Raw genomic sequence first — 25,237 nt, 5'->3', positions numbered from 1 at the left:
GCTGAAGCTAGACCCTCATCGCGGAGCAGCAGAGCCTTATTATACATCCATGAGCAGAGCCGACAGGCAGGAAGACTCGAGCACACAGCTCGCGCTTCATTATAATATATATAAAAAAAGAACACCATGCGTGTCATGATGGCACATAACAGCTCGCGGCCGCAGATTACTCCGGGTCCCAGACCCCCCCCATACCCCAAAAATATTTTTATTGTAGATCTACATGAATCACACAAACGATCTATTTTGGATTCAAAACGGCGAATTTCGCCGAAAGGTGACAAGTTTGCATCCCTGACAACATAATATAATAACTTAGCCATCTGACTGAATAAAATAAATAAATAAAATATTAAGCAACTCCTACATGGAAACAAATCAACACAAATGAGACAGGCGTTTATTTTCACAACAAAATTTATTAGAAGAATAGTGGTTTTGAAAAGAAGGTTCTAGCATCCAGTGAATACTACCTTACACAACATTACAGCTGAAATGTGTGGCAACAATGGCAATTTTCTTTTTTACCAAATTGAATATAACATAACCAGTAAAATATTTTACACATGCACAAAGACAGATCTAATCAGCGTCGCCTGACGTTCAATGCAAAATGAAGTTTAAAAAAAAAAAGAGTAGGAAATCAAATCATTTTTCATCTTTTTCTCAAAATAAAAATCACAGACATGAGACAATTCATTATTCATTAGCCCAATCAGAATATCAGATTCAGCATTCAAAACAGGGAGACAAATAAAGTAGTGCAGTCAATCAAACTAAAACCAATTATTGTGATCCTTGTTAAGTGCTCATTTACACGGACATCGATAATATAAGCCTAGAAGATTAAAAGTCCAATTCACAAGGTACAAAATAAGAACAAAAAATATTGTACATAAATAAAACTACAATATGAGAAAAATATTTTTAAATTATACAATTTTTTGTCAATCTGTAAACAGTAGATATTGAAAAAATGAGGTCCATTTGGGTATTTGGAGAACCTGTGTGTATGCATGTTTATATTAGTTTGTTAGAGGTACAGTCCAAGTGGGACCAAATCGTGAGAGGGGGCTTGAGCGTCCTGAGCATCGGCACAGCGCCCCCTAGGGCCCGCCGGACTGAAGGAATGAGGTATATCGTCAAACCCAAAAACGAAATCTCAGCAGGAAAGTGGAAACGGCACGGCAGGCCCTGCAGAGGGGCGTCCAGCCACCCGTTAAGAACCGAGGAGAGATTTCAAACGTTAGAAACCTCAGCAGGACAAATATCGAGACAGAAGAAAATAGGCGGTTTGTTGTTCGACCCAAACCCCTGGACAACAGTTCCTGCGTCTACTCAAATATTACAAGCTGTTTCCAAACCAATCAGAGCTATGTATAGCACGAGAACATCAGGTTACTACCTAAACCAACATCAGGAATGTAAAAAGTAATCTTAAGAGTTCTTACAACATGGTATACAACTTATTTTGTAATAGTTTTAACACAGTTCTCACCAAACGTCACTAATTTGATTGTTGTAAGAGGTACACAAGTTAGGCAAATACACTCCTGTGTTCCCGACCAGGCCAATACATAACTTTGCATGACTAGTTCTTAGTAAAACACAGACTCTAAGGTCTACTGGAGACTTCTGAAATCCATGGCATTGACCAAGCTTTGTGCAGCAACACAGACGCTAAGCAACATAACATATAGCATATAGAGGTTTTAACCAATCACAGCAGAGAAGAGTAGCTGTCTCAAAACGGCAATGAACAAATAAGAACAATTTCACTGAAAACTGCAGATCTTTCTGCCCCGGTTTGACTCTGTGTTCCTTCATAGCTCTACAGCTCTTCAGCTTTGATCATACAACGTCCAGCTGAGCTCCGACATTTATGCTTTTACTAGCGGTAAAAGAGGCTTACAACGTTTTCCCTGAAGCGTAAAAAGAACTGAAGGCAGAACTGTCACATTCCTATGTGTTGTGTCTAACTCCATTAGCGCCAAAGAGAGCCACTAGATGGATACCTGAAAATAAACCGACATACTGTATGAAGGATTGTGGAGGCTTTAAAACACGGTTTAAAAGCCAAACCACTGTATTGTGCACTTGTAAGAATGTGTTGTAAGAGGTCAGCTTGGTGTAAGTCATTGTTGCGTTGGTGCTTTGTAGCCATACTATATTGAATAAGTGCGTTGATGCTCGGCACAGAATAAAAGCCACATAACACAAGTCAGAGAGAGAACAGAGTGCGAACAAAGAACAGTCCTGAACTGAGAAGATTGACATTCATAAGATACAAAAAATATCCAGTGTTAAAAAAAGAGACATAGAAAGCTAAAGAATATAATTGAATAATCGTGAGAATTGAACATAAAATAGCAAAACTCTGAGGTTGAGAAGAACTGCTTCTAAACGTTTAGGATTTTGGTGGTAATCTTTGTCTTTTTAGGAACCAATTTACGAAAATAAGCCATAGATAAATAAGGTTGCTCACTGCTAAAACTCGGTGTAGATTAAGTACCTGAATAAGAGTGAGAGCAGTGTTTGTTGAGGGTCCCTGAGGGTGTGTGGGTAATGTCATTTGTGGCTGTACGGCGCCCAGAGAGACGTCTTTTCCTACAGACAGCCAGATTACGTGAAAAAAAATGCTATTATTTTAACTGTTCCATTGAGATACCATAAGAGCACAGGTAGATTAATGTTCCTAAAAAAACAGCTCTGAGGCTACAATATGGTTGAAGAAAACTGAGGAAAATCTTACATAGCCACACAGATTCACACTCATACATACTTTTTTAGTTACTTTACACATGGAAAACAATGATTGAAAAAGAGCTTTAGCCAAAAACCACTACGAAAGCTGTTGCAGTGACAAACAAACACCTTCTTTTCAGGAAAGGGATTTTTTTTCTTAGGGACAATATTTCATATTCAAAACATCAGAACCTGTCCTGCAGACGACATCCAAAAAAGCGCTTTTGGATTAACCAGCCTCTTCCAACAAAAGGACTGATACAGGGTTATGTACACCAGCATGCAAAAATATCGAGAGGGTCAACGTTAACAAAAACCGTCCGTCGCTCCCAGCAGATTTCGAGGGAGACTGTTGGGTTCTGCATGGAACCTGAACAGTTTCACCCTTCCTTCATTTAAAACAGTCTTTATTTTTCAAGACATAAAAACACAGCGCGTTCCACCTCAGTGCCTTCAATATACAGTTCCACCTCACCTGTGAAAAAGACAGGCGAGGGTTAATGGGTAAAGCAGTTCTATATACAACCATCCTGAAGACAGTTCACAACCCTTCAACCCCCCAATGTGACTCTCGCGTCCAAGTCATCTTCATAAATATACTGTTTGTACAGTGTCCGCTTTAGAAAAAAAACCTCCCGCCCACCCCCACCACCCTTTTCACAGAATCAGGCTTGAAAAGACTACAACTACACTAGATCCTAATTCCACTACTTCTGTCACCAAAAAGATAAAGTCGCCCTGCCCCTATGCCCTATGCTACATCATGGGGAAATAACAAGCAAGAACAGAGTAAGAAAACGAACACTAGAAGCAACAGAGTGGGAGTGATTTGACCTAACATACTGCACTGGACTTCTGTATTGTTTCCCTGAATCATTCATGGAAAAGGCTCTCCCTTTTTCAAGATACAAGTATATGACATTAGAGATTTGTATTTACATATGCATTTGTGTTTGTGTCTGTGTTGGGCTTGTATAGGTATATCTATGTGCACATATAGAGTATTTCTTATTCTTAAATATGTATAGTTAAGTTAGAGGTTAGTTGCGTTTGCCTTTTTTACATTCAGTTTTTAACAATGATAAAGAGTAGATAAGAGGTACAGCGTAGGGACTGAGTGGTTTCAAGTGTTTCGCGTGTCGGCCTTCAATATTTCTGCAAACCCACTTTTAAAAATCAAAAAGACGGAAGGATATTTTGTTTCGATGCAATTAAAATAATTCAGTGGATCTTTCTGAGATGTTCGGAAATTGCAATGCATCAAATAGTCTTGAAAACGACCTCCTTTCCGTCTTTAAATGAGGAACGCAAGGTCGGCAAACCGAAACGGTATAAAAAAGCTATGGAACCTCCACTGGGCACTACGCACTGCGTGGCGACAGAAGAAAGGACAGGAGATGAAAGTGCCCAGGAGATACGTGAGGATGGTCAGGATCGGACAATATGTGGAGGTTGTCGAGGTTACATGGATTTCTTTTCTGAGGTATTCTGCGTTGTAAAACATTTTTTTCTTCTTTACATTTTTGCACACCAAGAAACACCCAGATGGAAAATATTATCAAAGACTGAAAGAAACGACAAACACTCAGGGTTACTTTCCCGAACGCAGATCCAGTCAGTGCTCATCACAAGCAGCTTTCCAATATGTGACATTCGGGAAGGCAACAGTCTAAGTCTTGTAAGTTAGACCACCAGAGGACTAACGGGGTGGACCATTAGGTGAGCTCCACATGAGCCCCCACCCTCCCCCCTGCTAACAGTTATCTTATTTACAATCCTTGCTGTTTTATAAAGCACTGAAAAAGTATCTGGCTGAAAATTATGTACAGAATCAGTCAAAAATAACAAAAAGGCTTTCAAAGCCCCTTTTGAAGTGATGTCCTGGCTTTCATGAATCAACCTCCGCCAGGTGAGTTTAAGGTGTTCCATACGTTTCTGAATAGTTTCTGTTTTGGCAGTGGGGAATCATCCACATGACATTTAATCGTCTGTACGGCCAAACCTCCTGGATAAGAACTGAACTCTGATATCCGCTCATCGAGAGCCGGTCTCAGCTCGTCTATAAATACACTGGCTGGTGTGGCGATCTGCATGTAGTGTAGATTTCACAACTGATAGGTAACAGAGAAGGTACATGGTCGTCAAAGACACCAAAGTTCAAGACGTTATAACTCGAAAGACTCCAAAAAGAAGCGACAAGAGGATCACAGCAATGCACTGGCAATTTCAGCAAAACACAACCCCGCTCATTAACCCATTTTTTTCTTGTTTTTTTTTCATTTTTAAACACAGAAACTAAAAGTCAAGCCCTGTCACCCTGCAACATCAAAACAAGAGATCAGAGACATCGTACAACATTAACGGGAAAACCTTTAAAATATTGAGTATCTCTACTGGGGAGAGTTCATGAAATGTTCACCAAGGCTGAAATATTAACCGACTGCCAAACATACTGTATGCATGTAATACGTGTTTGTTTCAAGAAACAGTTCTCAATATTGCAGAGGACAATGACCCCCTTGTTGCTGAAAGAACCATAAGCCCCGTTTTTTAAATACTAAATTTGCAAGCTCCTCATCAGAGGAGAGTGTGGCAAAGCCTCTGTGAAAAGATAAAAGTTATAAGACAAAATGAGTGAAAATATTGTTATAAGAAGCTTCTGGGTCGTGCATACACTCCCAAGAGGCAGCAGCAAGGTGTATGAAAGGCCTGACGTGAGGTGAAGGACCGGGGGCTGCCCAGGAACAACCCATCTCTCCTGGGATAAACGAGGGCCTGTCAGCCCCAAGGTGCTCACGCTCCACTGCCCAAGGATGTTGAGAGGATGACAAATAGTTAAAGGGCGAAGGTGAAGGGAAGAGGTAGGAAGGAGTTTATGACTTTTCATCAAAGAAAGTGACAATAAAATCAACATTTAAGAGATGTGGAACGAGATGTGTGGCCCTATCAGGGCGCACACGGCAGTGCAGCAGAATCACGCTGTATCTCCAGAAACATTACACTTTTGAGTGGCAACACAATCACGATCTGACACCTTTCTGAGAGGAATAACAAGATGGAGATTGCTATAGTTGGCAAACAATCAGACGACCGCCAGTGAAATCATCCAGCTCACTCTTCAAGGCATTTCACTTTCATCAAGAACCTTCTGAACCAGCCGACCTGACTTTTGTGAAACGCCTAGAAAAGCTGTGCAATGTTTGTAATTGTACTTTACTGGCAAACTTTAGTTTTTCAAATCAACAGACTCTTGAAGCAGTCTGCACCTGAAAAGATCTCTACAGGCAAGCCCACGTGACTGACTGAGGTAGCAGAAACAACAGAGAGCATCTTAGAGACAAGCAAGGAGAAGGACAAATGCATGTTCTTAAAACTCTTACAAATGAGAGAGAAATGTCTTAGTGGAAGTATGACAAAGGGAATGAGTACATGAGTGGATTATTTCGTCCTTGTTGGAGTAGTATTTTGAAGGAACATGTCTTCTGTCAATAGCATTTCCTCTGAAACAAAGAGGCGATGGACAAAAAGCCTGAAGAGGGAGTAGCAGCATCTACACATAATGGCATATTTCCTGCAACAAGGCTGCATCTGTTACTAAATTCTTTCAAACTCAATCCAAAACCTCCATGTTTGATTTTGAATGCTGGAGAGACCTCAGTGTTTGCCGAGCAGGATTTAAGTTCAGAGCATCAGAGAGCAGCTGGTCCATGTAGGTGGATCTAAAGGGCCAGACACACCTCCACGTGAGAACAATGCTGCAAGATTGTCATGGCAACACACAAGGGCACCTCATGCAATGCACTCCATCGCAAAGCATTTTGACTACATTTCTTTTCAGCAGTCATGTCATTTATCTAGCCTGCACATCAGATCTGGCAATTCGTCCCTTCTCTCGGAGTTTCAGAACAACCGTGGCACTTTTTAATCAAAGACTGGAGTAATGTTAGTTTTCGAGGTGAAATTCAGCGTCGTTCCATTAAAAGCCTGTTGTTTATCTGAAGCGTGGGGGTGGGGATGGCGACCTTCAGCGGCCTTTATTCTGCTGTACTTCACTTAGATGTTATCCTTGCACTCGCATCCACCCCTCAGACTGCCACGTCTCACTGACTGCCATCTGTAAGGCTTTCTGCCGAGGCGGAGGGGTGAGACGGAGACGAGAACAGCCAGTGTGAGAAAATGTCTGCTGTGAGCCTTTCACACTGTAACATAATCACAGGGTTGGGGGCTTGGAATTTAAGGGGGGCATATTTGACCTGAATTTCACTTGACATTTTTGCATCGACAGCAGAATGTTGTTCTTGAAGCGACCGCACCGTGATTTCACCCGGTTGGTTAGATTATACGTGATTAAGAAGCCAACTCTTAACGATTAGATTTAAGAATGTGATTAGAGTCTTCAAAAGGCACTCTTGATTTCCACTGATTGAACAACAACAAATATATAATCACCTATTCCTGGCGGCACCTACAGATTGTATGCAAGTCAAGTGTGGTCCATGTAGAAGATTAATGAGCGCGGCTGAGTATTTACAAATCACCAGCTCTTGATAATGGTAAAGTAGGGAGCCAGGCTGTGGTTAGCAATTGAAGAGCGCACTAAGAAGCATTCAGCCCCATAACAATATCATCAAAATGTAAATGCATTGACTTTTTTTTTAGTACACGGTTTTCAGAAAGTTATTGTGTTCTTACTTTAACTGAGTGCCAACATTACAGCAAGGCTCTGACCATCACCTTTGAAAGTGATCAACTTTACTCTCTGGCTTCAGAGTTTGCATTTTCTCCTAATGTCCTCTTAAGTACATTGTAGCGGACGGGGGTGAAGGTGTCTGTTGTGTTGATTGTTGCAGATGAGCATCATTCTAGAGGCGTGTCTGGCCTTTAAGATTCCTACTCAGTACCGCTTTCAAAGCCTGTCTGCTACTGAGCGGCTGCCTGTCACCTCATCACAAATGCTTTGACATTTACAGCACTTGGCATCACACTCCGCGACAAAGGAGATGCGAGTTTTAACAGATCTGTTAGTGCCGCTTTGACAAATGTCGGGGGAAGGGGTGGGGGGGGGTTGACGACAACAGCATGGCTTACTGAATGACACACAAGGTGAATTGTACCTGTCAGGAGATGGGCTGATTATTATCTCAAAGTTAGATAGATCGTATTTTCCAAATTCAGTTTCCTGCATGGTTACCAAATGGTAGTTAGGGTATAATTTAAGTCAAATGTTATGATTTTAGCAGCCTGACAAATCTACACCTGTCTGTATGTCACTCACAGCAGTACAAGAAATAGATGAGGCAAAAGGAGATAACCGCAGCGATGCTCACATCATCAGAGGCCGGTCACATAGAGCAGAACAACTGAAGGAAAGAATGGAAGGTAGGTTAAAAAAAAAGAGATGAAGAAAAGCAATCTTTCTTGAAAGCAACGAAACAAACAAAGACTTTTTCACAGAGACAATGTCCCAGTTTGCCAGATCAAAATCAGCCAGCGGGGCTGATGTTCTGCAGGTTGTGGACAAAACACACCCACCTGCTTCTAAAAGAGAAGCGGCAGACTCCCAGCTTCATAATTATACATATAACCCGCCCACACAAAGTGCGGCTACCTGATGATGAGAGAGTGTGTGTTGCTGTAGGCGCGTCATGTCTCTATGTGTGCGTTCTGATCTTCCATGGCTGTATGTGCTAGAGAGAGTACAGCGTTGTATTAAAGAAACCTGGATTCTGGCTTTTAAAGAAGTTGTCTTTTTTGTTTTTATCTAAGAAAATTAAAATAAGATGCCATCAGAATAACAACAGTACGAACAACGACAAGAAACAACAATTATTCAAAATCTGCTTCCGTCAGTTACATCAAAAAATCTGGAAACGAGCCGTACTAAAAATCCTGATTCTTCTTTGTGTGTGTGTATTTGTGTGTGTATTTGTGTGTGTGTGTTTTTGAATGTACAATCAGCTGCTTTGAAGTGGTTGGACCTGAGGTTTAAATGACAACCAGATATGCAGCGTGACAGAAAAAGAAACAGAAGAAGCCTCTCTGCGGAGAGGAACATGGCAATCATATACATTATAGGTCTTTTTTCCCGGTAGCACCACATCACACACCATCCTGAAACAAAATGGCACGTCATGTGGCGTCTACTAAGTGAGGTTACAGTAGTTGCTGTTTGACATTTTTTCTTCTTATATCACTTTTGACAGTCTTTCAAATAAAAAACCAAATAAAAAAACCAACCTATAAGCAAAAGAGGAATCGATTGGTTTACCTGAAGATGCAAAAACAGTAAAATAAATACCTATGCATTCATAAGTATATAGCTTTTTTCAACATATAAAGGTACATTTTCTTGTGTGGTGTTTTTTTGGAATGCAATGTAAAAGATTTTGGATATATTTTTCTTTTACAAGACAGCAGATAAAAGAAGGTTAACTTGTCCACCTGTCCCCCAATCTCCCCTCCAGGTCTCTGATTTCTCCCCTGTCAAGTTTCAACCTGGAGGTATACGTTACACCAAAATAACATACAATAAACCAGAAAAGAAAAGAAAAAGAGCCTCAGTGAACAAAAACACCGTGTTCTTTCTCAGGCCAGGGTGGGACCGACCTGACTTATCGCCTCCAGGGTGAAACCAGACGACTGAATCCCAAAATGTTTGGACTTTTTGGAGGAAGAAATAAGAGGTTTTCAGCCCTCCCATACCAAGCCCATCCAGTGACTCAAACATGAATAGCTGTTTAGTTCCTGTAAGGTATTAATGTACTCATTATATACTTTCTATAAGGTTTTGTTGTTGCGAAAAAATACCTGAAAAGAGGTAGGGTGGCAAATATTGGTCAGTCAGACACTTGAAGCGTCTCCCTCCTCCCTTAGCAAGAGGGAGGCGAGACAAAGAAAAGAAAAATGAACAGATAAGAAAAGAAACAGCTGAGGATACTACATTTCCCAGAGTATCAGCTATCCCTTCGCCAGGCTCCCAGGTAAGGTATACATAAAAGTACGAGGCACAGAAAGGAGTCATTATTTTGAGATTGAGGTATAGCACTTGGACTCTGCTGACCAAGTCGACACATAGTTTATGTATACATGTCTATAAATTACATTGAGTACAGGTAGTTAAGTCTGCGCCATTTTCCGACTGACGAATATTGCTGCCCATCCCATTGGCTCGATCCTGAGACATTTACAGTACTGAAGGCTACTGTCACACGCAGAGCAGGAAACGACTGCGTTTTCAATGCAAGCAGCGTGACGTGAAACTAAAAGCAAAATAATAAAAACAACAGTCGGTTGAAAATAAAACTGACGGTGCCATCTTTTATGCAGATGACAGTTCTGTTTTTTTAAGTTTGAGATATTCATTTCTGTTCACTACATTCATTTTGTGTGTATTTGTTAATATATATGTATATATAAAGATATATACTGTTCTCTTAAGTATATAATATAGTATGAGGTTTCTTTGAAACAGCAGTGAGACTCAGTTGCAAGAAGGAGGACTTTTTCGGACAGGGGGAGCCGTTAACCACATGACTATAAACAATATTTAAAAACCAAACCAAGAAACAAAATGAATTGAAATAAATACACCTTAAATGGCGTGCAGCTCAGTAGATCAGAGGAGGCTGAATACACCTTAAATGGCATGCAGCTCAGTAGATCAGAGGAGGCTGAAATTGGACTTTTGAAATTACCTGAATTTTCAAAAAGTATTAGCAAATTTAAAGCAAGTGCCGAATGTACATTTAGGGTCAAAAATGTCTTCAAGGGGAGAGAGAGAGATTTATTTTTAAATATAAAATGTATGTAAATTATACACAGAGATAGTTTGGCTTTTGAGCAATCGCCCCTCTCAGGGGAATTCGGTTTAAGTGCTGTTGGAGTTTATTCATCACAAACCTGTGCATCGATGCCAATTACACTATTTCTACACACACATGTAATGTTGCTTTGCATGCATTACATGAGGCATTTGTTCTGGGTTTTAGTTTTTTAGAGGGCGGGACATACTGTACGTTGTCAGACTGCATTCACAGCTGGCTAAGCAGCTCCTCTGCATTTTTTCAGAGGTGTGTTCAAAACAAGTGCTTTACTTTCGGCACTGGGGATTCAATCCTGTTTTAACTATGAGTTCAGTGCATTGTCCTTCGCTGGGTCTAACTCAACGCTCACAACCTTTTAGACACTTCCAATGCTCAGCATTGGCAAAGTGTTGGATGCATTTCATGCATAACATCCCCTGGAAATGTTGTTTCAGGGGTCTTTCCTAAAGCTTTTCCCATTGGCCATAAATACCTGCCAATCAAGCCAAGGGAACTACAAAGATTTAAAATCAACTTGTGGATAACCAATAACCACAGAGGGTATATTCAGATTGTATGAAACAGGTAGTACATTTTTCTAATTCTAATTAGATTGTGATTCATTCATAACTTAGAAAAAGTTTAAGATTAATGGTGTTGAAATCCTCTCATAATATATCAAATTGACCCTAACCCAAAATCAGCCCCAACAGAGTGGTGCATGCCATTTTTTAAGAAAATAATCAAAGAAAAAAAGCAAATAAAATAAATAAAATATACAATACATTTGAAAAGGAGTGAATTACCATTTCATCTGAACAGAGGTACAATTCTCATGTTAAAGATCTCACAGACTGGGTGAGCACCAGGCAGTGTTTAGGAGAGCAACATTTACCACAGAGCACAGACACACGACCAGAAAGCTTTTGTCAGAATCCCCACCTGGAACATGTGATGATAGTTTTTCTATCCCTGGTGCTTCAGCGGCGAGGAGGGAAAACAACAAGACGACACTACACAAAACTCAACTTCTTCAAGCTGTCGACCATTTTTTTATCCTTTTTTTTTTTTTTAAATCATGGAGGTAATCGAGAGGAAAACTAAAGAGAAGTTTGGGTCCAAGCTGCAGCTTTCTGAAAGTCTTCACACTAAAGCTTTTTTCTTCCATCTCTCTGCCCTCTGATCGCTCCCGGCCCTATATCCCCCAGAGAAGAGCTACACTACGTGCATAACCTCAAACAGCTTTCTTTCTCTCTTGAGTTCGCTTACTTTTGAAAAGTGCTATTTTAGAAGTTTACCGCTAGAAATTTCGCTCCCCAAAACCCAACATCAGTTTTCTGTTCTTTGTCATGATTCATTTGCAGGTCTATCTGCTATGGCTCTGCCATATTTAATCACATGGCCCCTCCCACAAGACAAAGCATTAGTGAGAGGCGTGTCTTGTCCTCCTGTTTGTCAGCTATAGGTCCAACAGGAAATGACCACATTTGAAACCCACATTATCTGTCTCAGTTACCCTGAGTTAAAATGAGGAGAAAATAAATCACGGATTGGCTTTAACATCATCAGTCATAATAATTTATAATATATTAAATCTTCCTTTCCCTGGCTTCTATTAACTACCCCTCCCCACTGCATATTGCCCACCCCTCATCCCTAAACACCCCTCGATAAATGCACATTGTTGTAGTTAACTGCCGTTAAAACTGTCTGAGGTTTGAGGGAAATAAACGTTTAAAACTCATCAGCTAAGCAGTTTGAATAGAAAAGGGAAAAAAACATCAGCAATGTATTGTTGTTTGCTAAGACTAGCTAAAACTCAGTAGCTTAGACTGGCTAAAGCCTTGTATAGGAGCTAGATAATCACGTTGATAGCAGCAGGGTTTCACATTCTGATCCTAAAAGGCCTTCATCCAATAAAGATCTCCATGCAAGGGGTGAGCTCCCTTCGGTCACCGTTTGGAGGGAAACCTGAAGGCGGCTCCAGCGTTCCAGGATCAGCAGTGAGACACTGATGGAGGTTCATGAGGTAGCAATCCGCCTTAAAAAGGCTGATCCATAATCAGTTTACCCCTCAACTTGTCTCTTGGCAAAAAAAAAGAGGGTTTTCGAGCTCCCTGGGATCTGATTATGGATCAGCGTACGCAGGCGATGTGCACCACTGACCCATTATGAGGTTGCGACTGGGCTTCGGAGACAGACCAAAATAAGTGCATGATGCGAGGGCAACAATGCCGAGGTAACCTGGTCTGTAAGCGCCAGACCAAAAGTGTAGTGCAAAAGAAAGCAAAACAAATTAATAGATATAGATAAAGGAAACAAGTTGATTATAGAAGTCAGTAGTGTCCACGAAACTCACAAACATGCATCCCTGAATGACTTTTGTGTCTTTTCTCATTCAAAAAGGACGGGTTAATGTTGCTTTCGTCCGCACAGAGATTAGCAGAATATCTTATGGAGAAAAGAAAAGGTTTGCAGTTAAAGCGTCATGGCTACCTGGCAATAAGAGGATGGGTTTTGATTCACAACCCTGGCGAGGAATATCAATGGTATGATTAAACGTTACAGTTGGCTTCAAATGTAATAGACTGTTCACTTACCAATTTCAGATAGTACTCCATAAGAGAGGGGAGCAATAAAGGGACTTATTTGTCCATGGAGTTAATTTTCAACCTTCCCCTCATTATTTTCCCCAATTGGGAATGTTCCAAAGCCCAAACTGCACTTTTAAGCAGCATTGGTTCAGTCTATCAAGTTCAGAAAAAAGGGGGAAGGGTTTTTGGGCTGGGGATTATCAGCATGCTTATGGAAATGTCATTAATTGTCATTTGATTTATGTATTTAGCTGCATTTGTTAAGCCCCTGGATATAAAAGCTAAACAAATGCTAACACAGCATTGCTTAAACAACGCGTGTTAAAAACCATCCGATTAGTTGTTTATCTCAAGTTTGTTTTTAAGAATCCTCCTCATATTATCCCTGCGTTTGTGCTCACCCAGATACTGCAAAGTAAGTTGGCACAAATAAAAGCCCCATCCATTTTCAAATTACTTTTGTCATTTGACTGAGGTTTACATGTGTATGTCGTTTAGTCGATTGGTTTGAAATTGTCTTCAATCTCTTCTTTTACATTGTCCTGGAGCTCAGCAGCAGCCAGCGGCGGCCCGTCGTCTCGCGGTGTTGCGTTGAGCCTGTTCTCCGACTCTCCAAGAGGAAAATCCAGGCCTCCTGCTTCCATCTTCATCATCAGCTTGAGCTTCTTCTTTGGGGGGTTCTTCAAGGTTCCCAGGCGCTCCTTCACCTTGTACTCCAGGGTGCTGTGCGGGATCCCGTACATGTTCTGAGCCTTGGACACACTCATCTTCCCGGTCATCACTTGGGTTATGGCCTCCTCCAGGATGTCTGTGTTGTACTGGCGATAACGGCCCCTCTTCTTCCTCGGCTGCTTGGAGTTGGGGTCCCCTTCTGCGTCAGAGGTGGAGTACGCTGGCCCAGAACTGGAGTGGTCCAAGTCGGAGCTCCAGTAGTCGGCAGCGCCATCCAGGAGGCTTCCAAGACTTCCTCCCCGGCGGTTCTGCTTGGGTAGGATGGCTCTCAGCTTCCGGTTTAGGCTGTTTTCACCATGGCATCCTCCCCCAATCCCCATGGCGCCATATCCGTACAGCTCATTGCCATGGGGGTCCCAGGAGAGATCCATGCCCCGAACTTGTGGGATCTTTAGGTCGACAGGAGGCGAGTGGCCCTGGTCCCTCTTCCCCTCGTTGTGGTAGTGTTGGGCTTTGGAGACATGATTGTGGTGGTGGGAACTTTTGTAGGAGAAGGCTCCGTGGTGGTTGTGGTGATTCTCCAGGAATGTAGGCAGGTCTTTGAGGTCGCTGAGGGCCCCGTTCAAAGCTCCACTGGCCTGCTTCAGCTTCATCAGGCTTTCGAGGTGGGCCTTGCTTCCCCAGAAAGAGGAAGAGCCCTTCTGGCCAAGCAAGGCGAGGGACTGCGCATGATTGAGCAAGCCTGCTGACTCTAGATTAGCCAATGAGAGAGCAGCAGGCTGGCTCAGGAGGCGGTGCTTCTGGCTGAGGAGCTCTTCCTTGATACGCAGCGAGCGGGCCAATGGCGGCTTGAAGGAGGTGGAGTTGGCGTAGTTCTCCCTCAGTCCGTCCTGCAAGCTTCTCTGCAGCAAACCGTCCTCATCCACCTCTGGCAGGGTGTGTTCCGCTTTAATGGAACGTCTGGATGGAGAAAAAAAAGAACAATTTAGGGATAGTGTCGGATGTCTGGTTATAAACTCATTTCTGAGATCCTGGTTTGATGCATATTCAATTTTTTTATGAAGATGAAAATCTGTAATGTGTTGAATCAAAGTCCAGTCCAGTTATTACCTTTTCACCACATATTAGACCTATCATTATTAAACATCAGTTAATTTCCAGTGAGTATAATTTATTTCAAATTGAGGTAGGGCGAGAATGTAAGTCATTATGTTTTAATCTTTAAAACCCATTCATTCTCAACAAATACTGGTTTTTCGAAATTGAAAATTGAGGATTTGAACTGCATCTATTTTGAGTTGAACACATGAACACAAAGTCAAATAGACTTTGCATCTTCTATTAGGAGCAGTTTGTGTTGTAAAAACATGAAACACAATTAAAAGGGCCTGAAATGTAGATATTAACATACTTCTCATTAAAATTCTCACACATTTGTATTGGCAATATGGTTTCACTCTTGTTATACCATCTTCAATTTACCAACTACTACTGTAAGAAGGCATTGTTTATCTTCAAAGAGTCACAATCTACATTTATTGTGTTGTTTTGGATAATAATTTGCTTTCAAATTGAGTTCCTTGAATTGCCCCTTGTTTGACAAATAAACAAAGTATGCAATCTATGCGAGCGTTTTTTATTTATTTCTGAAAAACCATGTCTGCTGTTGAAACATACGCTTGCATTAAAAGTGCATCGACTCAAAACTGCTGCGGCCAATGCTCCTACTGCTGAGTAACTATAGCAACAGTGGACAGGCTCTTTAAAAAATGCTCCCTTAGGTTTATCATAGCGGGAAATGGCTTGTCAAATCAGCGGCTGGCTGGGGGGAGAAGAAACTTGAGGGAAATACTGTATCTCTCCAGTGGAGACATAGTCTGGTGAGCTGCAGAGTTACCAACTGTGCCATGTGGGGAGTCCTCAGCGGGGGCTTTAAGACAGATTACCACAGTGGGCGGTCTCGGGCTCGATGGAGACAATACAGGGTTAACGAGAGGCTTTGGAGTCTGTACTCTCTAATAGAGCGTTCTGTTACAGTAAGCATACAGTCATCAGGGAGGACGCGCCAGACAGCTACTGAGAATCAATGGGAACACGCATTTGCGAAAATAAAAGAATAAAATAACACGCAACTTACAAATGATGTATCACTTGTATATAGACTCTTATGGCACTACTTCTATTCTATTTTATTGTATTTACTTGCACTATTTTATGTGTTATTGTGTTGCACTGTTGGAAGAGCCTGGGACCTCAGATTTTCATCGACATACCTACACTGTAGCTATGTACGAATGACAATAAAAGCCTTGAATCTTGAATGACACCGATAGAACGATTGTTTCAGAATCTGGGGGTATGACTGGTGCTCCCTAAACACTGTGCATTGAGGCTAAACATGTTGTTGGTAATTATATCCTGCAGCCAAGATTGAATATTTTTTTAATTGTATATTTAAAAAACATATAATTGTTACACCAGGAGTAGATGGAACAGCATTTAGTCCATCATGGGACATCTTAAACCAGATCTGATTGAACTTTTTCGGTAATTCTTAACAAATCTAGGTAAAAATGTGATTATACAGAAATCAGTTATGCTTCTAAAGAAAAATATAAAGAAATAAAGAATCTACAAACAAAAAAATGCAGTTTTTGTCTGAGGTCTGTCTACAAACATGGCCAGAAAATGATTAACCAGTAACCTATAATACACACTGCAACCTGGTGTTAAGGGATTTTGTCTTTCTGTCAAAGATGAATTGATGTCAGTGGGGGTGGAAACTCTGTACAGGCTCCACCTCCTCCTGTAGTTAATATTACATGACCTCATCATTAGAGATTCCTGGTGAGGCTCGGGGCCTCGGGGCCTTTAGGGGGCCCCGAGGCCCCTGAGGGAGTAGACTGAGTCCTGTCCTGAGGGGCCTAAGGGGCAGTTCCTTGTTTGCCTATCGTGGAAATACCTCCCAATGCCAAGGTTTACCTGCTGGGTCCTTTGTCTGTGGAAAATTGTGGATGTGAATTAACAAAAAGCTTTTTTGTTGATGCTTTTTTATGATTTAGAGGAATGTGTGCCTTTCTCTACACATTAAAGGTGGGGTAGGTAAGTTTGAGAAACCGGCTCGAGATACACTTTTTGTTATATTCCATGGAATGCTCTTAACATCCCGATAGCAATGAATATCTTAAGTGCTTTGACAAAAAATCCGTGCAAAAATATCATCTGTGGAAGCTGTAATACTGTAAAAAGCACGACCAATCATCTGAGCCAGCCCGGCTAAAATGATTGGATGGCCTACCTGCCTGTCAGCCTTCCATCTGTGCACACACTTATCTCGTGCCCTCATTGGTCATGGTCGCGTTCGTGTGTGTTGGAGGAGGGGCTCTGTAAGGAAGTGGCAGATTTCTCCCGGCTGTGTATTTTCAAATTCTAGCTGGTTTCTCCAAAATTACCTCCCCCACCTTTAAACTACTACATTAAATGGAGAATTCATTTTTTCCTGGGATATTGCCAATTCCCGAGGACAATTTATTATTGATAGTGAAAAATCTGCATTTTTACAATCTTCTTTCTTTCACTCTTGCAGAACCTGTGACTTTTATAACGATCCTATGCAGTTCTATTAGAACTTCATTCCTGATCGATTGAACTCTGATTCTTTTTAGCCATCAAATCACATTGAACAAGGCCAAACCACCTTTTTACAAACTGTTAATTTTAGCTAATAAACCCTCATTGGACAAGACATTTGAGCACTTTCAAGTACCCGAAATACAGAAGGTCAGTCCAAAACAAAAGGCAAAAGACCTGAAGTGTCACAGTCTTGAAACATCAGATACAACTCCTGGTTAAAGGCCAGGTCCATACTTGAAAATCTGTCGCTGCGTTTGCTCTATTGATAACTTTATTTCTCTTCATTTCAATCAAGAACTAGACGGATAAACACTGGCCTTGTTTGGTATCTAGGCAACACTAGATTTTACCGGAAAGAACCACTCTTGTGATGGCCATTTGGGACTTGCATTAACTATAATTTCAATGCAACACCTCTCATATCTCACTTTAGAAAGCAAGTGGAGGTGTGTTTACTGTTGGACCAGAGAGCGGGGGGGGGGGGGATATTTCTATGCCCACATCCTCCTCCACAACCACAGCTACGCAGAAATCCTGCATTCGGGGCAGGACTGTGTATCGAACCTCTACTAATCCATCTTTGACCTACAGATCAAATGCATTCCTCGAAATGGCAGCCGCGATTAGCGTTGATTGTTTATTCCCTCTGGATGCAGGATGCGAGTATGATGGCTACCGATTCAAACATGACTTCAAGGCAGAGTACTCATCCATCAATAAATGATTGCACTAAGGATTGTCAATAGATCTACTGACACGGAGGAGAAAAGAGAAAACCAGTGTGTTATACAGAACTCTTTTTTTGGGCTTGGGGGCGTGGACTATAGATGTGTAAGAGAACTGGATAAAACGTTGGAGGTGCGGCCCAATTCATTCCTATAAAAGTGACGCATTAAGCCAAAAAACTATTTTATTTACTTCCCAAAACATAGTGACTTTACTAAGTAACACTTGTGCTTCTATTGGCGAGCGCTCCAACACATTGTACGTGATAGGCTAAGGGGTGGGACATCTCTAAGCAGAGCACAACAGAGCCGGCCAGCTAACCAATCAGAGCAGACTGGGCTCTGGTTTCAGACAGAGGGTGAAAAGAGGTGCTGCAGCACAGGCAGTATGAGAAAAATAAAGAGCTTTTTGAACATTAAAGCATGGAGACATGTCCCAGAAGAGGCACAAAATACATATAAAAAAACTTAAATCTAGCATAAAAGGCCGCCTTTAAGTACTGTGAACTTAATATACTTAAAACAAAAAATATAAATAATTTAAAAACGTCTCATACCCAATGTAATCTTGATTGTTTCCCTAGAATATTGAGCTCCAATATCTTTTTTTTAAAGGGGACCTATCATGCAAAATGCACTTGTGTACGTCTTTTCTACATGAATATGTGTCCCCGGTGTTCCAGGGAACTCACCAAGTGTCAGAAAACACAACCCTCTCTATTTCCTCCATACCCAAATCTCTAAAAAAGGGGCTGCAACGGATCTGATAAAAACTGATCCAGATTTGAACACTGTCCTGACGTCAGGACGGTGGCGCTACGGCTATTGGGCCAACTCCACCAATCAGGAGGAGACAGCCACGGCCATTGCCGTTCGAAAGCGCTGGAGACGCTGTAGTACATATGCCAGGCCTCTAGATGGTGCTGTTCTGCCCTTATCTGCCCTTACAAACACAGAGCTATAAATTGTCAAATTGAGCAAAATGAGGCATGGCTAAGATGCATGATCTGTTTGGTATTTTGCACAAAAAAAAGTATAAATATGCCTTATATAGGTATGGTCCTACACTATATTATTCAAATATAGCATGATAGGTCCACTTTAAATTACAAAAAGTAGCACTGAACATAGCTTGTTGCATACAGTACCAAAAGCAGATGAATGGCGGTTAAATATGACTAAAATGATTGAGCTGTTGGGAACCCGAGTAGAGAACTGTCTGAATGGTATCTAAATCAACACACAAGACAGCTTGTCTAATCTGACTGAGTAAAATAATAACTGCTGATAAAATCTGCCTGTGATGATTTTCATCCACTTGTGAAATCAATCTTTGTCAAAGGAGGAGCTTGACTGCGGTTGGGCATCTGAATTAGATTTGAATCATGATAATTATAACAGTATCATGTTCTTCCCTCGGGCTAAACTCCACACAGTGTGTAGTGTTAAGACTGACAAGTGCTCTGTGGCTCAGAGACACAACAGGCCTTCCTGCTGTAACCTCTCCGCTGTTGTTTTAGGAAAATGGCCGTGGCGCAGAGGCTGGTTTGACTAATCCTGTTATCTTACCCTTTGACCCCGGGCTCAGGGGAGAAGCCGGGGAAGGTTTTGAGGTTGCCTGCGCTGAGGCTCTTTTTGGTGGAGAGGTCCAGGACGCCGTCTGAAGAGAAACAGGAAATGAAATATTTAACACAACTGAGCACGAATCAAAGCAGTAATGGTTTTAAAAGAACACACTGCACACGTAATTACATCTGGAAAAGTTTTTTATTATTTTATGTCTCTTTTTTAATGTACCTGCTATTCAACTATTGCTGCAACTCTGTGAAAGTCCCCGCTTTGGGACTCACAAAGTATTTCTGATTCCGATTCTGTATTCCGAAAACTAATTGTAAAAATACTCTGTAACAAGTTCAAGTCCAGTATTTAAAATCCAACTTTAAGGGCAAAATAATGAACATCTAACTATACGTAAGTACCAAAAGGACATGTACATAGCTAATTTCAGCTTCAAATATATATTCAATTCAGTCAGACAACTCACGTATCTCTTTAACATGTTTATTAGAAGCAGCATATAGTTGAGTTTGGCGTCTAGGCTCAGGCCTCATCACTCCACAGATATACATAGCACCATGAGTGATTATGATTAAATAACTAACCCCCGAGCTTACAGGTGGAAGCTGGGGTGGTGGTGGGGCAGGCAAGCAGCAGCAGCATGAACACAGCAGTAGCAATGCGAACGCAATAGCAGGGCACGAAACGCAGCAGCAGCAGCAAGCAATGCATGGAGAGATATCTGGCAGTTAAATAGAGCGGCATATTAAGGAGACTCTGTTTGGTTGGTTGTAGCGTGGCGAGGGCTGTTATGTATGAATGCAGCATGAGTGCTCGAGTTGACTGTCTGAACTAGCTCGCAGCTTCGCTCCATTTACTGGGATAATGATTATTGATGCATTAATATGTCTATCAGAGCTGGTCGGGCTGGACTTCATTTTAATTCATCTATCTCTTTTTGAGATTTATGTATTTGAATTGCATGCCACTTGTTTGTTCAAGGCATTATAACATCATTTTTTAATCTAATTTTATGATTAAATATTTATGTTTAGAAGTAGAGACAAGAACCTATACAAATCCACCATTTGTCTGTTAAAATCACATTCATAATAATATTTCTCTTATTTGAACAAGACAGAAGAATACCTTGTTATTTAACAATAATAAGAATAATAAGGTACCAATCAATCTTCGACTAACCTGAGCAGTTCACCATATGGGCAACTCTGCTGTATGTGAATTAATTAGATCTTTATTTACCATTTTAAAAACATTATCTTCTAAATCAAGATGAAGGAATAAACCGGAGGAAGAGAAAGAGATGAATATTTTAGATACTTATATTGTTTGTGTGAGTTATATATACATGAGGCAGAATGCAGTCAATCCCATTGCACTTAAATACAATCTATTAACATCTCTAATTCCATTTTAACAGCTTCTGCAACTGCTTGTTTCTGTGTCTGCATATGGAAACCACTGATTATGAATGATTGGAAAAAAAAAGCATGAGATACTATGTTGTGCTTCTGAACAGGTGGTCTCTCACTTAAGCAAGGAAGTCTGGGAAATATGGCCACATGCTGTGTGGAAATCTCAGTGTTTTTCGTGAATATGTTCGTCAGCAAATCAGGTCCAACACACACACGTAGAAAATATTAATCATGATGTGTGAGAGGACATGAAGGTCGAGGGAATATTAGCAAAGCTGATGTGCTCTGAAAATGTAAAAACGATGGTAAGATAAGAAAATGGTGAGTTATTGATAATAGACTCTAGATTTGAAGACTTGTTTAATGTTTTTCCAGACTTTTTTAGTTCACGACTAGGCGCTGTTTAAAATCGTTCCATTTGTCATTCTTATCTGATGGTTTTTGCCTCAAAGAATCCAAAAGTTATTGCTTTTAAAAGACTGATTTGGGAAATAAACAGTCTTCCCAGAGCAATTATATACTGATAATTCATCTCAGTCATCAATCTGTGTGTGTTTCTGTTGTAATCCCTAAAGTGCAGTTGACCTTTTGAACCCCGCCAGAAGCCTATTTAGGCAGGACTCGTGACTGCTGCACTAATCTCACTCTCTTTTTGTTGTTTAGTTCGGACAACAAATAATATTCAAATGAAACTGTACAGCTCAAGAGGAATCAAAAATATATTAATATGGTCATAGTTATGTTCATTTAATACATGGCGTGTACACAGAATCTACCTTCAAAATGAATCTTAATCAAAATGCACTTGAGTCACAAATGCCTAGGGATAACCACCACGCTAATTACAGTATGAGGTCCTTCCTCGAGCTAATGAAACACGGTAAATTAGCATCTCCATCCATTTTAACATGCTTGTTTCATACAACACATTACTGTATAAGTCATCTCTATGTTACAGTATTAGAGAGTTATAGGAACAATGTATTCGTCCTCAATGTGAAGATTAATGCTGCCAGGTACCCTCAGCTCGAATCAGATCACACACGGCAACTCGTACTTACAAAGTATTATGAAACAGTCCTGCTCTGTGTTTAATAAATATGTGTTCAACTAAATCAAACTAAAAAGACTTAATTGACTGAATTTCATCACAATAAACTTTCCGAAGTAATCCAACTAATGCGACAGGAAAACTGTGAATATCAATCTTGTTCTGGAGGAGAAAATTGTGTTTTTCGCTACACAAAAATGTGGGTTCTGTGTAATAAAAAGTATGTATAATCTTATCTCATAGTCATTGTTTTGTGTTACTTGACTTTTTAGTTTTTTCTTTTTACAGTCAACCCAAGTCACGCATAAAGGCAGCTCAGTATGGTCGCACCTGGTGGGGAAGGCGGGTAGTTTGGTTTTGGAAATAAAACCGTTTGAAAAAAGATTTGGACTTGCCGCTACATTTCTCATGGCCTCAAACTAAATCTGAAAGCAAAGGTTAAACCATTAGTCCGAGCTCTCTGTGGGGTTTACAATGCACCCTGTTACATGACATTTGATTCATTGTCAACGTAAAAACAAATTTGATTGCTTGAGCATTTTCATTTTTCCTGAATGACATCTACTGCGTGGTGTGTATATGATCCAGCTTTGGGGATTATCAGAGTCAGAATTTGTCTAAAAGGAATTCCCCTGTATGTGTGAGAGAGAGATAATGGCAGAGCATGAGGTGGTTTGTAAATGCCTAAATCTTTTTGGTGAAAAACTCCAGAGGCTTACTGTAAGCAGATTCTAAAAAGCTGGTATTAAAGAGGGTGACCGGTCACTGAGTTGAGGGTTGAAACAGCGAGCTGTCGCTTCAGCTCTGCAGCCGGTTCTGAGACGGACAGGCAGACCCCCTGCTGGGTTAGTTTGATTACACTTCAGCCACGAGCTTTATTACAGAGATCAGTGTTCTGCTGCAGAGGCTGAATCCTAAACAGGAGGTTGTTCATTGATCTGAATGTGTTCAATTATAGTCTCTGTGTTTAAAAATCTGTGAGAGCAGTCTGCTAATTATAGCTAACTGTAGTCAATGTGCATTTAACAAAATAAAATAAAAAAATGTTTTCAGGTGCACAACTTGGACCTGATCCAGATGTTTGTTCTTCTGATAAAGCTTGGGACAGAATAATTGTATTTCTGCAAACTTAATAACAAATTGAAGCTGCTAAATTTTACAAAGGTGAGATTTCTTTAATTAAGTCGTACGTTTTTTTTTCATTTTAGTTTAACTTGGACTATAATTCCAATTATGTTTTAGTTTATTTTTCATGTGTTTTTTTTTCCTGTTTGTTAGCTGTTCTATTCTTATATATATATATTTTCATAATTTTACACTTCAAAGAATAATGAAGTGTACTTGTAACTAGTACCACGATACTACTGCAAAATGTTTGGATACAATAATAATGCATGAGTATATGGTGAAGTTACATATGTAGGTAAGGATATGCTGCAAACTAATCAATCCAAGTCAACACATGGTCCTCACGAGTCACAAAACATGTATAGGTGTGAGGTAAGATAAGATAAGTAAGGATATGCCTCGAACGCATCAATCCAAGTCAACACGTGGTCCTCACGAGTCACAAAAACATGTATATGTGTGAGGTAAGATAAGTAAGGATATGCCTCGAACGCATCAATCCAAGTCAACACGTGGTCCTCACGAGTCACAAAAACATGTATATGTGTGAGGTAAGATAAGTAAGGATATGCCTCGAACGCATCAATCCAAGTCAACACGTGGTCCTCACGAGTCACAAAAACATGTATAGGCGTGAGGTAAGATAAGTAAGGATATGCCTCGAACGCATCAATCCAAGTCAACACATGGTCCTCACGAGTCACAAAAACATGTATATGTGTGAGGTAAGATAAGTAAGGATATGCCTCGAACGTATCAATCCAAGTCAACATGTGGGTCGCGTGAGTCACAAAAACAGGTATATGTGTGTGTTTGCTCTCACCCGGCTGGCTCGGTTCCGGTTCCTCATCCTCGTTCTTTTTGACGGAAAGGTCGAGCGGGCCGTCCTGGTCGGCCATGAGAAGCTTGCTGAGGACGGGGTTCTGTGCAGAGGCAGCAGCCGTCCCCCCTCCTCCTGACCCGTTACTGGTCCCCGTGCCGTTGCTGCTCTGGATGCATGTCGGTGCTGAGGCGGCAGCAGCGGCGGAGTTTGGGCTGAAACCAGGTCCCGGGGTGGGGGAAGGAGAGGAGGAAGAGGAGGAGGCAGAAGATGGAGGGGAGCCGGGCGCGATCAGAGGCGCCGCTCTCGGCAGGCTTTGGTCCTTCATGGTGCCGTTGGGCAGGGGAGGAGAGTCGTCCTGAGTAGTTTTTGAGGTATATTCGGCAGCGAACTGGCGGATCATTCGCTGCATGATCTCACGAGCCACTAGAGGAATGTGAGGTTCTGAGAAACTTGGGAGGTCTGGGGAGAAGACAACAAAACAGAAGATAGATAAGGCAATGTACATAAGAGAAATTAAGACACCAGAAAAAAACAGTCCAACATATTTCAGAAATAGAATAGCATTAAAAAGTTACAAAAATATATATACATGTGGGAAATATACATGTGGAAATACAAATTTCGCAACAGCACACATGTCAGCATCCCGTACTCCAGGAAAACTCTGTTGCCACGTTCACCAGTTTATTTATCCCACTTCATCCTGAGAAATGTAATCCTGATGCTCTGCTGAACATAATCAAAACATCGCTCAGAAGCAGCTCTTAATCCAGCCTATTGCCCACCATATGAGTTTGAGATTACTGCCTGCCATCCTTCAGCTCCAGCTCTCATACCTTCTCCCTAAAATGCACCCAGGATTCTCTCTCGATTTCACTCCTACGTCGAGCTCTTTGTCGCTACTTTAAGATAAATGTATGCATGATGATTCAGCCATGATCTGTGCTTCATTAATTGTGTTAAGGGTTAAAAAATTGCAAATACTTTGTTTCCAGATTCCTACAAATTAGTGTTTGCTTCTTCTTTCTGTTTTATAATCAGTGAAAATGTCATCTTTTTGTGTTTTGGACT

The 25,237-nt window shown here is 41.0% G+C and overlaps 1 protein-coding gene across 2 annotated transcripts in view; it reads right to left on the bottom strand.

Annotated features, from left to right (window-relative positions):
• Positions 1-411: 411 nt before the first annotated feature.
• lcor (ligand dependent nuclear receptor corepressor) overlaps positions 412-25,237 on the bottom strand; it is a 92,178-nt gene continuing 67,352 nt past the window's right edge. For both annotated transcript variants that reach the window (XM_034130028.1, XM_034130029.1), the window contains exons 5-7: positions 24,167-24,625; positions 19,741-19,831; positions 412-14,773 (exon numbers count right to left, since the gene is read on the bottom strand). In XM_034130028.1, coding sequence (XP_033985919.1) covers positions 13,636-14,773; positions 19,741-19,831; positions 24,167-24,625 — 1,688 coding nt within the window. In that variant the 3' untranslated portion in view covers positions 412-13,635. The remainder of the gene's footprint in view (positions 14,774-19,740; positions 19,832-24,166; positions 24,626-25,237) is intronic.

This window comes from Trematomus bernacchii, unplaced genomic scaffold, assembly GCF_902827165.1.
Source record: "Trematomus bernacchii unplaced genomic scaffold, fTreBer1.1, whole genome shotgun sequence".
Classification (NCBI taxonomy): domain Eukaryota; kingdom Metazoa; phylum Chordata; class Actinopteri; order Perciformes; family Nototheniidae; genus Trematomus; species Trematomus bernacchii.
This window is presented reverse-complemented; position numbering and strand designations above follow the sequence as displayed.